This window comes from Manis pentadactyla, chromosome 10, assembly GCF_030020395.1.
Source record: "Manis pentadactyla isolate mManPen7 chromosome 10, mManPen7.hap1, whole genome shotgun sequence".
Lineage (NCBI taxonomy): Eukaryota > Metazoa > Chordata > Mammalia > Pholidota > Manidae > Manis > Manis pentadactyla.
The window spans coordinates 15,064,092-15,078,058 of record NC_080028.1 but is presented as its reverse complement, the minus strand read 5'-3'; the positions used below and the strand labels follow the sequence as shown (position 1 = coordinate 15,078,058).

The following is a 13,967-nucleotide window of genomic DNA, read 5'->3' as shown; positions in this document are numbered from 1 at the left end:
ACTCATACAACTCAAGACCAAAACACCAAATAATCCAATTAAAAAATGGGGAGAGAACCTGAATGGTTATTTTTTAAAAGAAGACATAGAGATGGCCAATAGACACATGAAAAGATGTCCCACATCACTAATCACCAGGGAAATGAAAATCAAAGCCACAGTGAAATGTCAGCCCACACCAGTCAGAATGGCTGCTATACAAAAGACAAGAAATAGCAAGTGCTGGTAAGGATGTGGAGGAAAGGAAATCCTCATACACTGTTGGTGGGAATGTAAATTGGTACAGCCACTATAGAGAACAGTATGGATTTCTGGGAGGAAATATTGTTGATATGGAGGTTCCTCAAAAAATTAAAAAGAGAAACACCATATGACCCAGTAATTCTGCTATGGGAATTTACCCAAAGAAAACAAAATCACTAATTCAAAAAGATACATACACTTCCATGTTTACTGCAGCATTATTTACAACAGCCAAGATATGGAAGCAGCCTAAATATCCATCATTAGATGAATGAACAAACAAGATGCAATACATATATACGATGTAATATTCCTCAGCTCTAAGAAAGAAATCTTGCCATTTGTGACAGTATGAATGGACCTAGAAGGTATAATGCTAAATGAAATAAGTCAGACAGAAAAAGACAAATGCCATATAATTTCACTTTCTTGTGGAAAAACAAAACAAATAAAGCACAGAGAACAGACTGGTTGCCATAGGGGATGGGGGATGGATAAAATAGTTGAAGGGGATAAAGAGGTACAAACATCCAAATATAAAATAAATTAGTCATGGGGATCAAAGTACAAGCATAGGAAATATAGTCAATAATATTGTAATATCTTTGTTGACAGACAGCAACTACACTTATCATAGTGAGCATTTCATGACGTATGTAATTGTCAAATCACTGTTGTACACCCGAAACCAATATAATGTTGTATATCAACTTCATTTCAATTAAAAGCAAATAAGCATATAAGTAAATAATTTTTTTTTAAGTAAAAAGAAATGTTTCTCCTCTTGAATCAAGCAGCTCCACACTTGAGAATCTATTATGAGGGGAAAAAACCAAAATACCAACAATAAAAAGTACAATCATTATGCCTTCTGACCTCACCCCCTGCTGCCCTCCTGAGTGCTCTGCTGCAGCTGCCTGGGCCTCTTTGCTCTTCCTGAAACATGTCACACAAGCTCCCACCCCCGGGTCTTTGCACTGGCCGCTCCCTGTGCCTGCAACTTCCTCCCGTCAGACATCCACAAGGTCATTCCTCACTTCCTTCAGCTTACCACTCAAATGCCACTTTACCATCTAGCCCTTACCACCCTAAAAAGATAACACCCCACCTCTACATTCCCCATTCCCCTCACACTGCTTTTTGTTCCTCTTTGGCGTACTTATCTGAACCCAAGATATGTTGACTTTTTTATTTACTTTGGTTTCCCTAGATGTAAGCTTCCTAAACAAAGGCTGCTCTGTTTTGCTCAGTATTATATCCCTCGGCGCCTAGCAAAATGTCTGGCATATAGTAGGGCTCCATAAATACTTGTTGTTGAATGACTCCAAGCCATGTACCACTCGGCAGTCTGTGATGCCTGCTGAGGCTGCAGCTGGGGAAGACCAGCAGAAAATGGGGCTGGAGATCCAGTTCGTGGAGAGTCATGTGGTCCTAGGCAAGGACTTTGCAGAGCCAAGTGGACTATTGATGAGATATGGGGATTTGCTGGACCACATGTCTGTGGTCACCTGGACCCAACAAATGGTCCAGAAAGGATCTCTGGGAGGAAATATTGTTGATTACAAGCTAAGATTTGAAGGATGGGTAAACATTAGGCAGACTAAGGGCCTGGGGAGAGGGTTCCAGCAAATGAGAACAACCTGTGGGAAAGGCCAGGGTCAAAGAGAACACAGAGTGTTCATGAAACTTGACAAAAAGTTCCATATGGCGAGAGCATGGGGACTGGGAGAGGAGGAGGGGCAGAGGTGAGCCGCGATGAAGTCAGGGCCAGTCCAGCAAGACTGGTGTGAGCTTGTGGCCCTGAGACTGGGGAAGGCAGGAATGGGTGGGTAGAATCCAGGTGCGTTCGAGATGGACAAAGGGTGGAACTTGGTTACAGATTGGAAGTGGCAGGTGCAGCCATGATTTGGAGAAGGAAGAGCACTTACCTGGTCGGGGACCCAGCAAAGGCTTCTTTGAGGAGTAGTGTGCATGTCGGGTGGGTGGGGTTTAAGGGCGCACGAGGTGAGGAGGCAGCAGGCGCAGAGGCCAGGAAGCAGCCAGAGAACTGTACGGGGCCACGTGGTCTGATTTGGATGGAGCTTGGAGCCTGTGTAAGGACGTCTTGAGAGAAAAGCTGGAAACAGAATAGTGCTGCACAGTAGGCATCTGAGCCCCAGGTGAAGGGCCTCTGCTGAGTCAGCTGGCTGTGGACAATTGTCACAGGCCTCTGAGTAGACAGGTAATGATCCAGACTGTTCCTTCAGTAAATCTCCTTGGGGACCTCAATGATCGAAACAGATGACTTTACTTAGTATTTTTATTGAACAGAAGTGTCTAATGCCAGACTCCCACTTTACTGCATGCAGGTAGATTAGATTGAAGAGGAGACACTGGGCTGCCCGCTGATGCCACAGTGCTCTCGGCTGCCTCCCACTTTCCCGGGCGTACTTGGGGGGCAGGGCTCTCAGATGCTGTACATAGCAAAGGCCTCCAGAACGTGTCTAAGAAGGTCAGAGTGAGGGGAAATGAAATATTCACTGAAGAGCAAATGGGAACAATAAATCATTTCATTCCTCAAACACACCTAACGTGTAAATGCAGGAATATGACACAAAAGAAAAAAACGGTTGCTGCTGAAAGAAAGAAGGAGGGCCTTTGGGGCACTTGAATTCGTCCAGAGGCAGGTGTATTGTGATCGAGTATTGAATCAGACGGGGTGCATTCAAATCCCAGGTTTGTTATCTTGTGAGCTGGGGAGCTTCTTGCAGTTACTTAGCCTCTCCAAGCCTCAGTTGACTCATCTGTACAGAGGGAATAGCAATGGAACCTGGCTTGTTGTAATGATTAACTGAGATAATACATGTGAAGTGGTTGGCACAGTGCCTGAGCCAGGATTTGTCCCCAGAGCCTGTGTGCTTAATCTCTCTGCACTATTGCTGCCTATCTTGCTGGGAAAACAGAGGTGGGAGGCATGTAAGGCTGTGTGAGAAAAGTGACAGGGCAGGTGGTGGAGGCCCAGAGAGGGAGAAGAGCTCCTCAGGGCTGAGCGGGGAGCAGTGGGGGTTGGCACCCCAGGCAGAGAACAGGGTGTGCCTGGAGCTCAGTGGGCCCGCGGCGAGGTGGCTGGAATTGAGGCTGTGGCACGGGGCTGGGGTAGATCCCAGGGGGCTTCGTGGACCCCCACCAAGAAAAGGCTGGATTTTTATTAAGTGTAGGCAGTCAGGAGGTACCCAGTATTTTCAACAAGAAAATGAAATGATCGTATCTGGATTGTAGAAAGACCCTGCTGGCAAAGCAGCAGGGCTGGAGGCGGGGCAAACAGTGAGGGGGCGTGTCTGTGGTCCAGGTGAGAGATGGTGGCGGGGGAAGGCAGTGTCGGGACAGAGAGGAGTCCCTGGGCTCAGCCGGGGTCTCATGCACGATCGACAGGACGTGGGACTGTCAGGAAGAGACTGGAGTCTCTCCCGGTTTCTGTCTTGGGTGTCTCAGTGGAGGGTGATGCTGGCCACAAAGACAGTAAAACTGCATGGATTGATCGATAAAATATAAAAAACCCATCAGCCATGGAGGGAATCACAGGATAAATTGATCCGTGAATTCACAGACGTTACTCTACGACTTGATAATTCCTCAGGACCACAGCACAAAGAGCTACAAGCCCAATAATACTTGTATTGCTTCTTAGAAGTAGAATGAACAGCTCCAAAAGGCCTGCCCCCATTTCCCAGCGGCTCCCGGAACGTCTCTAGACCAGGGTCTGGGCCCTGGTACCTTAGCCTTGGGCCAGGACATTTCGTGTGACACCATTTGTATAAACAATTAGAAAGATTTCTCAACCTTACCCATTTTCTTAAATCAAATAATAATAAGGCTTAGCAACCAAGAAAACCATGCCGTTTTTTTTTTATTATCTGTATGTATATTGCTTGTAGGAAATGGAGATTTTGTTTTTTAAAGAAAAAGAAAAGGAAAACAGACTGTAACATATTCTGGTAGAATTTGGTGCTTCTTTCAAGATTATCTTGAACTTCTTTTGTCAATTAGGAATATTCCTACACAGAAAATCCTTTTCTCTTTACAGAAATGTTTATTTCACAGATGTTCTACAAACATCTTTTTGTTCTACCCATAATCCCACTACCTGACTGATACCCATTTGAATTTTTCCATGTTCCCTTTCCATTACTGTATTTGTACAAATGTAAATTATAACCACAGCATAATTGTAGCTTGAAGAATTCTCTTTCATTTAATGTTGTCATAAACATTTTCCATGTTGTGACATACTTTTTGTTAACATCATTTTTAATGCCTGCATAATATACTATTAGGTGTATATGCATTCATTTATTTAGCCAGTTCCCTTTCATTGACCATCTATGTTGTTTCCAGTTTTTCACTCTCGTTAGTAACCGTGTACATAGCTTTTTCTTGTTTTAGATTATTTCCTTAGATAAAAAAAATATGACTATCTTGTGGTTCTGGATATATATTGTAAAAATTCTTTGGGGAAGTGTTGTACTAAAAATAAATGTTGCCATCAGCAATCTATGAGTCTTTCAGTTGTAGCACAAATTGACAGCATTCAATGTTATGTTCAAATGGCTGCTTATATCAAAGCATTAAACATAGTACCTTCCTGTTGTGCCTACCATGCAGGAGAAATTTTCCAGACTGAAATACAGAAAAATCTGTTTTTCATAAGCATCTAATATCTGTTTATTTTAATGGAAACTTGGACTCTTACAACTTTATTGTATTATCATCTTTGATTGGGTAGGTAGGAAACTCAGAATACAAATCATAACCCACTTTGAATGAATGTGAAGATCCCCTGGCTTCATCTTCAAGCATCCTGCATTTTCCCTTGATCTCTGTCGGCGTATCTGCACCTGCTCAGTATTGTACTTTTGTGAACAGCTGCCTCAACTCTTGGCTCTGAAACCAGTTGTGCGGTAAAAGTCTGGAGGGCGTGCTTGGCCAGAGGTGCCCAAGGTGACGAGGCCACCAACCCCGGTGTGCCCTTAGCCTGCATCATGGGGCAGAGTGTTTAGAAAGCCCTGTCCCTGAGCCCACTCAGATCCCCTCCTGAATATTGCATTTTCCCCAGGTCACAACACTTAGAGAGGGACACAGACAAAGGGAGAAGCCCCTGTCCTTAGCTCGCAGGAGTTAGGGTTAAAGAAACTTGTATATGTCATCTACAAAAGTGACACCCTGAGAGGACGCAGAATTCTCACATGGTTTCTTCAGTATCATTGTTAGGAAGGAAGGAACGTGGCTCGGTGTCATGGGGAAGTCAGATATAGTGAGACGAGAAACCAAAGTCGAGAAAACAAAGTGAGTTTTACTACGCTCTGCAGAGCGTAACAGAGTGGGCCTGCCTAAGATGAGACAGGCCCGGGTGCTCATTCTGAGGCTTGTTTTATGTGGTTTTAGCAGGGCAGATAGCCCCTTGATTGACAGGTCTCAGCTCTCTGGGCTTGTTCTGGTTGGTGAAATGAGGCTGTGGGCTGTGCTGTGCCTGTGCTTCTGATGTTTCTTATTTGGGGGGACCCTGGACATTTCCTGAGTCACTCTTGGACCCTGTGGCTTCATCTGATTAGTTCTCTGAGTCATTTCTGGCTCCCTGGCTCTTCCTGATCCACTCCCTTAGTCATCTTTAGGGGGTCCTCTCTCCTCTTCATCCTGCTCGTTTCTGTCTTTCTGCCTAACATCATCACAATAACATTTTGGAAGCCCTTTTACTTCCAAAAGTGCTATCATGATGTTATCTTACTATATTCTCCAACCATCCTTGTGTGGAATGCACCTTTTTTCACCCATTTCAGACAAGGAAATGCTGACCCATCCATTCTCCACACTGGAAAGTCAGCTTCCTAATGGGCACAAATGGTTGATCTTCACGCTACCTATTCTGGATGCTCAATTTCTCTCTAAGTTGTCCACTTCTTTCCATCCATGGATGCCAATTTAGTTGAGGACACCATTGTCTATCCCTCTGATTTGGGGAAAACTCTATAAGCCCCTGAGTCCCCAGACATCAGAGGAGGAAACAAAGGCACAGAGAGGTTAAATAATATGTCCAAGCTCAGGTACTAAGAGGATTGCACAATAAATGTTTGTTGAATAACTGAGCAAACCAATCAGTGAGAGTATCAGGGTGGGTAGAGGAGGAAGTGAATGAATCTGTAGAGATTCATCCCTACCTCTGAGAAAGTACTCATGCTTATGCCCTGCTAAAGAAAAGTCAGCAATAGCATCTTGTCTCACAAAGGACATCATGCAGGCGCGCGCTCTCTGACCAGGCATGCCTGCCCAATGCTGTACTAGAAAGGGAGGGAGTCTGGGAGAATTTGGTTAGACTTAAGAGAAAAGTCCCCCGAAGTAGCAGGGATTGAGTTATCTGACAGTGGTAATAATGAGTGGTGTTTATTGAGCCCTTACTAAGTGCAAGGCACTGCTGCAAAGTATTTACATATATTTACTTTTTAGATTTCTCAAGAATTCTTGAAGGTAGGGGTTATTATCATTCCCATCCTACAAATGAGGAAACTGAGTCATTTGAATGTTCAATAACTTGCCCGAGGGTCCCCAACTAACAAAGGGCTGAGTTCGGGTCTAACCCAGGTGTTCCCCTCCAAAGCCCTTGTGCAGAGTCCCTGGCCTATCCTGCATCTCTCCAGACATCATCTCAGCAAACAGCAAGGATGAGGTTGTTTTCACTTGTGTGGGCGGCCCCTCCTCTCCGTTTCTTGCAAGACGGTGTGGCTGTCCCAGGCAACAGCAGTGAGCACCCTCCACTCTGCAGATGAGTAAAGGATGCCCTCCAGGGCGGGGGTCGGGCTTCATTCCTTCATTCAGCAAATGTGGACTGAGCTCATGGCACATGCCAAGCCCTGCGCCAGGCCCTGCTTCCACGGAGCTTACATTCAAGTAGGGGAGACATGCAATTAGCCCTCAGAGAGCAAGCAAACAAGACGGTTTCAGAGAGTGCTCGGTGAGGAGAAGACATAGCGCAGGGCCACGTCACGGCCAGGGACCTCTAGTGCTGCTGTCCACCACCTGGGCAGAGAGACAGGGCCCAGAGGCCCAGACGTTTTAAGAAGAGGAGCCAGTCCTATGAAGATGTGGATGAAATCTCAGTCCAGGCACAGGGAACTGCAATATCGAGTCCCCCAGTGGGGTGCATGCCTGGTATGTTTCGGGAATGGAAAGCAGCCAGTGTGGCAGGATCTGGTGAGCAGGGGTGAAGAGTCAAAGGAGAGGAAGGCCAGGAGGTTCACAGGGGCCGAGGCACAGAGGCTGAGGGTGGATTTCAGCCCAGGTGCGCTGGAAGCCATTGGAGGGCTTAAAGCTAGGGAGGACGTGTTCTGGGTCAACCACTGCTCTCCCTACATCATGACTAGGAGGCGCGAGCACAGGGTGGCCAGGTGAGACCCCCTCAGTATCTAGAGCCCCACAATCACTCACATACTCCCTTCCTACCTTCCAGCACCAGCAGTCTTCTTCAGGATCTCCTCATAAGTCACTGCGATCAGGCTGTGTATCTTTCTCACTTCTTTCGGTTGCTGTTCATAAAATTCAGTCACTGTGCTTCCAGCGTTTCCAGATGGGTAACTGATTCTTGTGTTGACTTACAGATCATAAGGCAGCAGTTCCCTCAATTAACCACCAGAAGACTCGGGACCAGAGGACAGTCGAAGTAAGCACGGCAACCCCCCACCTGCAGTGGGCACATCTCGGGGCCTCAAGTCAGACCCTGACCCCAGGTTGTTCATCCTGAGCTCAGTCCGCAGGCCTGGCAGGGTCTGGGCGTGAGAGAAGCAGGAAGGAGCATTAGACAGCGGGGGCCCGTCTCCCAGGAGGCCTGAGCGGGGCTGTCCGAAAGCCCAGGGCCCAGCTGCTTTAAGAAATCCACCTTTGTGCCACCCTGCCTTTAGGCATGTTTGTGAAGTAGTCTGGGACGTCATTTAAAGGAGCACCCCGTGCCTCTTGGGTGATCTCCGGGTTAGCTGGATTGTGTGGCTAGCACACTCTCTGGGATAGCCTGTCAGCCCCGGAAGCAGCCTGTATGAACCTCTGTAGGGGGAAGGGGTGGAGGGGTGAGCCACACTTAGCCTCCCATTCATCAGTTCCATCAACCAACCAACCAGTATTTGTGTCACACTTTCTGAGGGCCAGGTGCGTGTTCCTGCCTGCTGGGGACCGTGGAAACAAACAGGTCACTGCCCTCATGGAGCACATGCTCTGTTGGGGAAGGCAGACCAACAAAAGGTGGCCAGACTGTGACAGAAGGGTCGTAGAGAATAACAGAAGGGGCGTGGCCTGGCTCCCGGGAGGGCCTTTCTGAGGAGGAGATGTGAGGAGTGAGAAGTGTGTGCACGCCTGCCTCCCAGGTGTGCATCAGTGGGAAGGACGCCTGCCTGGACCCCTCAGTCTTCACTGAAATCTGGATTTGTAAGACCTGCCTCAAAGAGTGTTTCAAAAATTGTTCTACATTATCAGATGTTCCATGAAAAAGATCTGTTGGCCATGTCAGTTTGGTAAGCACTGAGTTAAACAGGTTCCTTTATGCAGGACTCTCTGAGGCTTCATTATGCTCACGTACGTGGTGAGCCCACTAGAGGCTTCTTCAGCATTTCTAAACCTTCTGACTACATGGAACAGCACATCACCACATGCTGACATAAAATACTGAAACTTTATTTTAAAAAACAACCACCATATAGCACTTGTAAGAGTTGTCATTAAGGGTGTTTCAAAAGCAGCATATCCGATACTGTCCCCTCACTGTGCCCGTTTCTGCCATCCCTGGGTGCACGTTCCCGTCCTCCAAGGGTAGGTTTAACTTTGGAGCCAACTCAGGTAAAGAAAGTGGGTGATCAAACTGGGGAAGACCCCTTTGGGGGGTTTGAAAATACTGAGACTAATTTTTTTCTTGTGCGGCTCAGAAGCTCTGGGGGTAATTTCCAGAAAGACTTACAGAAAATTTTGAGTAAGGGACATTTTGGAATAATTTTCCAAGGTGATTACTCTGATGAACAGATCTCTTTTATAATGAAAAGTCCCTGTATTTGTTTTAAAATGAGGTTGCAACCTCGGTAAGGGGACAGACTATAAAAGCCAGATTCTTCTTTGTCTGCCGGTAAGCACAGTGGTTGGCACACAGGGCAATTCAATCCACAGATAAGTGGATGTTTGGAAGAATGCTGAATGGAAATTGATTATTTTTCTCGGGCTCATGGTCTTTGAAGAGTCGCTGGCTCCAGTACACTGTTGCCCACTCCTAAGATACAAGAGTAGAAATACATAGTAAAGATAGAACAGAAAGGTTTCCCACCGTCCATAAACTTGAGGCAAGTTTCCTTCTGGCCACAGGTGAGAGCTTGCTTTTGTTTTTTGTTTTCTTTTCCTTTCACCTAGGTTGGCAAATTGGGCAATATCCTTTAAAAAAATTTGGTGTAATCAATTTCTCTGCATCCCCTCCGAAATGTTGGGTCACACCTTCACCCAGCTGAAAAGTAGTAATGAAGCTCTACTCTCCAGCGGGCCTCGCAGCCTTACAGGGGAAATCCCTCAGCAGATTTTCCTTGACAGAATCAATTTCAGGGGGGCAGCTAGTGGAGAGTGTGCTGATCTGCCCTGCAGACCTGAATGAGAAAAACCGAGAAGCGAGCAGAGGGACAGCTTGACCCTAGTTGCCCATTGCAGCAACATACACTCTGACAAGTGAAGAGTTCATCTGATCTGAATGTTATTAGTATCTTGACCGTAAGCAGTTGTAAAAGGGAACTTCATAAAGTTAGGGGAGCGTGTTATGACTGTCTTCCCACCAGAAGGGTGCCTCTGAGTCCCGGAACTCGCCCCCCACCCCCACCCAACGGGCAGAAGGCACATACCTTTCAGGTGGAGAGGCAGTTATGACAGTTGGGAAGTAGAAGGCACAGAAGACAGAGAGCAGCTCGACACAGAGAACCTCCTGATAACTATACCGGCCCAAAATGAACTGGACTGCCTTCGGGGGGCCTGAGTTCTTCATCCCAGCAGGCATTCAGATAGAGGCGAGATGCCCACCAAGCAGAAATATCACGGAATGGTATCAGGGCTGAGGGGAGAGTGGGGAGAGGGAAGGTGTGGGTGCTCACCCCTCCTCCCCAGGAAGCTGCCCCTCAGCTCAGAGTGCTTGCTCAATTGTGTTACTTTGTGGCTATCATCTCCAAGAGCAGGAAAGAGTAGCTAATGTGTTATATGGTGTTTCTGGCAGCAAAGTCCATGAATTATATTAGTATTGCCGTGTGATTATAAAAACCTACCTAGGCCTACTAAATCAGAATCTTTGGGGGTGGCACCCAGGAGTCTATCCTTTAATATGTTTTGTAAGTGATTCTTATTAGCAATAAATTTGAGGATCACTGGTTTAGTGGTTAAAAGCATGTTAGAGGGCCTAATCCTACCTCTAATACTCACTGGGTGATCTCAGGGATGTTACTTAAGTTCTCTGAGCCTTAGTTTCCTAGTCTGTAAAATTGGGTTAATAATTAGTTTCAGTCTTATAGGGAGTTAGGGGATTAAATGAGGTAATGTGTGTAAAGCACTTAGCACCCCGTTAGTCGCTGTGATGAGCATCCTATTTACAATTATAGGTAAAGACAGTCTTTCCTATGACTGGGGAGATCATAGAGCCAGGATTGTAATGCATGTACTAACCCAGCAGGCCGGGAGATCTCAAACTGATGGGCATCAGAATTAACCTGCTCTGCTTGTTTCAGTGTGGATTCTTGGGCCCTATTTCCATGTTCTTAATCAATGGGTCGAGACAGGGTCCAGGAATCTGTATTTTTATTCCACTCTGAGAAACTCAGAGTCTGTGATGCCACCCTGCAGTGTTCTCTGTTAGGGTAGCATAGTGGCTTTCTGCTGAGACTTGTGTTTAAGGATCTGTTCTTCCCCTAAACAGCTCTTTGACCTTGAACAAATTACTTAAGCGTCCTTGCCTCCATTTTCTAATCTGTTGAAAGACTGTAATAATCCCCATTTCATAGTATCATTTTACAAATTAATGTTTGGAGAGCACTTTGCAAAGTGCCTAGCACATAGCAAGTGCTCAGAAGATTGTAGCTAAAACACAGCCTCCATCCTCCACTAGTTCTAATTGAAAACATTGCTGCTACTAAGGTCACTTGAGTTAATAAAAAGTCTGGTCATGGTTTTACATTCAACGTCGACTGAAATACTGGATTTATCTTAAGATGCAGTTTTTTGAGACTACTGTCTATTGATTAGGAAAAACACAGGCCAAATAAATTTTTATTGGTGGTACAGTTAGTTATAAACACACCCTTCTCCTTGGTTCTCCACAAAGGGGGACACCAAATATGCCCCTGGCATCACATTTGGCCACATAAGAGATTAAGTAAGAATGGAAATTTTTTTTTTATCCCCCTTTCTGCTCTGCAAAGTATTTGACTTAACATTTTGTGTAGGAGGTAATATTGGTTATTTTTACCTGCCTGATTGATTGCTGGCAACATGGCACTTTGGTTTAATTCTAGATTTCTGAGATGTCAACCCTTACATGTAGGAGAATTAACTCTTATAGCCCAGGAAGGGTGGGCCCAGCCTTCCTTGGCCTCGGGCACTCCCACTCAGGAAACACCACCTGGTAACGGCGCATGGGGGTCTCTCTCTCTCTCTCTCTCTCTCTGCGGCCCAGGTACCATTACTACGGCATCGCAGTGAAGGAAAGCTCTCAGTACTATGACGTGATGTATTCCAAGAAAGGAGCCGCCTGGGTGAGCGAGACGGGCAAGAAAGAAGTGAGCAAGCAGACGGTGGCGTATTCACCTCGGTCCAAGCTCGGGACGTTGCTGCCAGAGTTTCCGAATGTCAAAGATCTCAATCTGCCAGCCACTCTGCCTGAAGAGAAGGTGACCATGTCTGACGTGTTACTGGGAGTGGGTGGTGTCTCTCTCTGTCTCTCTCTTTTTCACACAACACACATATACACACACACACCCCTACACTTAGAGTGTAAAATAATAAATTAAACAATATAAAGATAGAAATCTGAATCAAGAATGGGTTTTAGTTACTATTAATGGATTAGTGTTCGTTCCTTACTTGTAACAAATGTACCACACTAGTATAAGAGGTGACTGGGCATGAGGTATACCAGAATTCCCTCTATTATCTTCAAAACTTTTTATAAATCTAGTACTATTCTAAAGTAGTTTAATCTGTCTATCTGTCTAATAATCTGCCTACTTACCTACCTATGAAGTTAAACTATCTCACTGCATGAAGGAAGGAACCCTCTCCTCTAGATAGCTTTTTTATATGTGCCACAGAGGATGTGATGAGATAATAGTCTCATAGACAAAGAAGATTTTGTAGGTATAGTGAATCAGATAGTTTGGGTCATAGCGTATATGGAGGAAATTATTGGAAACACATCTCTAACGTACCCATCTGGACGCAGCCCAGTGCACCATGGACGTTGAGCTTTTGTGGTCTACGTATCGCACCGCGAGCTGAGATGCAGTGGGAATGAGGCGTTAGTCCTGCTCTCAGGAAGCTCACTGTCCAGTGCAGAGCTGGATTCTCATATATCAGCAGCCTGCGTTTATATACATGCATGTCTGTGTTCTGAAACACACAGCATATCTGGAAAGAATGCTTTAAATCTACTAGTAAAATTTTTTTTCTCAAATATGCTTTATTTCTCAACAAACAAACTTCCCATATCATAGCTTTAAAATTCTTGGATAAATGGAGCCAGAGATGAAATTCTTTTGCTAAGCAGATTCCAGAGAATTTCCATATGTCTTACTTTGGCAAATGTACCTCTTCTTACACACACCAGGTTTTAACTTTTCTGTAGCTAAGCTGTGGAGAATTTCATCAGTACCTCCTACTGAACTCTACTATGTGCCAGGCACTGTGCTAAATGGACATGTATAAAATGCCATTTTAACTTTCCCAGAGCCCAGTCTCAGGGGGTGGAGAATGAGGGCAGAGAGAGGAACTGAGTACCCACCACCACGCCGCAGGGTGAATGCTCTGCTGGAGAAACATGCGCAGGTGCTGTGGGAGCACAGAGGAGGAAGCCGGGGTTCAGAGGGCACCACCTCACGAAAATTAGTCTCATCTGGGTGTTGCAAGATGAGTAGGTGTTAGGCGAATTTTATCCCCTCGACAGGGAATGAATGACTTAAAAATTGAAATCCCAAGGGCAGCAGTAATGTATATTAATATTTGCCTTTGTTGTTGATCCCTCCCCACCCCCCACAGGTTTCTACCTTTATTATGATGTACAGAACACACTGTCAGAGAATACTGGACACTGTAATAAGAGCCAACTTTGATGAGGTAGGTCAACAAATATTGAGCTGTGAACACTTTGAAACTACTATGATAACCCCAACTCCTATTTCACGAGCTCCTGAAGGTGTCACACCTCTGGAAGTCCTTAACGCTCCTGAGCTCACTTGATCTGCACAGGGATCTTAGGAAGCTTGCACTATTACCATCCCATTTCACAGATCTTCTGTGGGAAGAGTGGTCGGCATGGCCTTTGATCTCTCTAGTGAACAGCAGGAGGGTTGGCCAGTTGACCTACCGGGAGCACGGTGTTGCCAGGGTATCGTTACACCCAGAATTACAGACCCAGAGAAACATAAAGAATGCTTTCCTATATTTTGGATTTGATATTTTCCTGAGGCTCATCCACTCAGTGTGTT

At 45.6% G+C, this 13,967-nt stretch overlaps 1 protein-coding gene across 2 annotated transcripts in view; it reads left to right on the top strand.

Annotated features, from left to right (window-relative positions):
- The window catches only part of RFX4 (regulatory factor X4), a 142,451-nt gene that overhangs the window by 68,836 nt on the left and 59,648 nt on the right, over positions 1 to 13,967 (top strand). For both annotated transcript variants that reach the window (XM_036891502.2, XM_036891501.2), the window contains exons 5-7: positions 7,869 to 7,930; positions 11,942 to 12,155; positions 13,519 to 13,596. In XM_036891502.2, the coding sequence (XP_036747397.2) occupies positions 7,869 to 7,930; positions 11,942 to 12,155; positions 13,519 to 13,596 (354 nt within the window). The remainder of the gene's footprint in view (positions 1 to 7,868; positions 7,931 to 11,941; positions 12,156 to 13,518; positions 13,597 to 13,967) is intronic.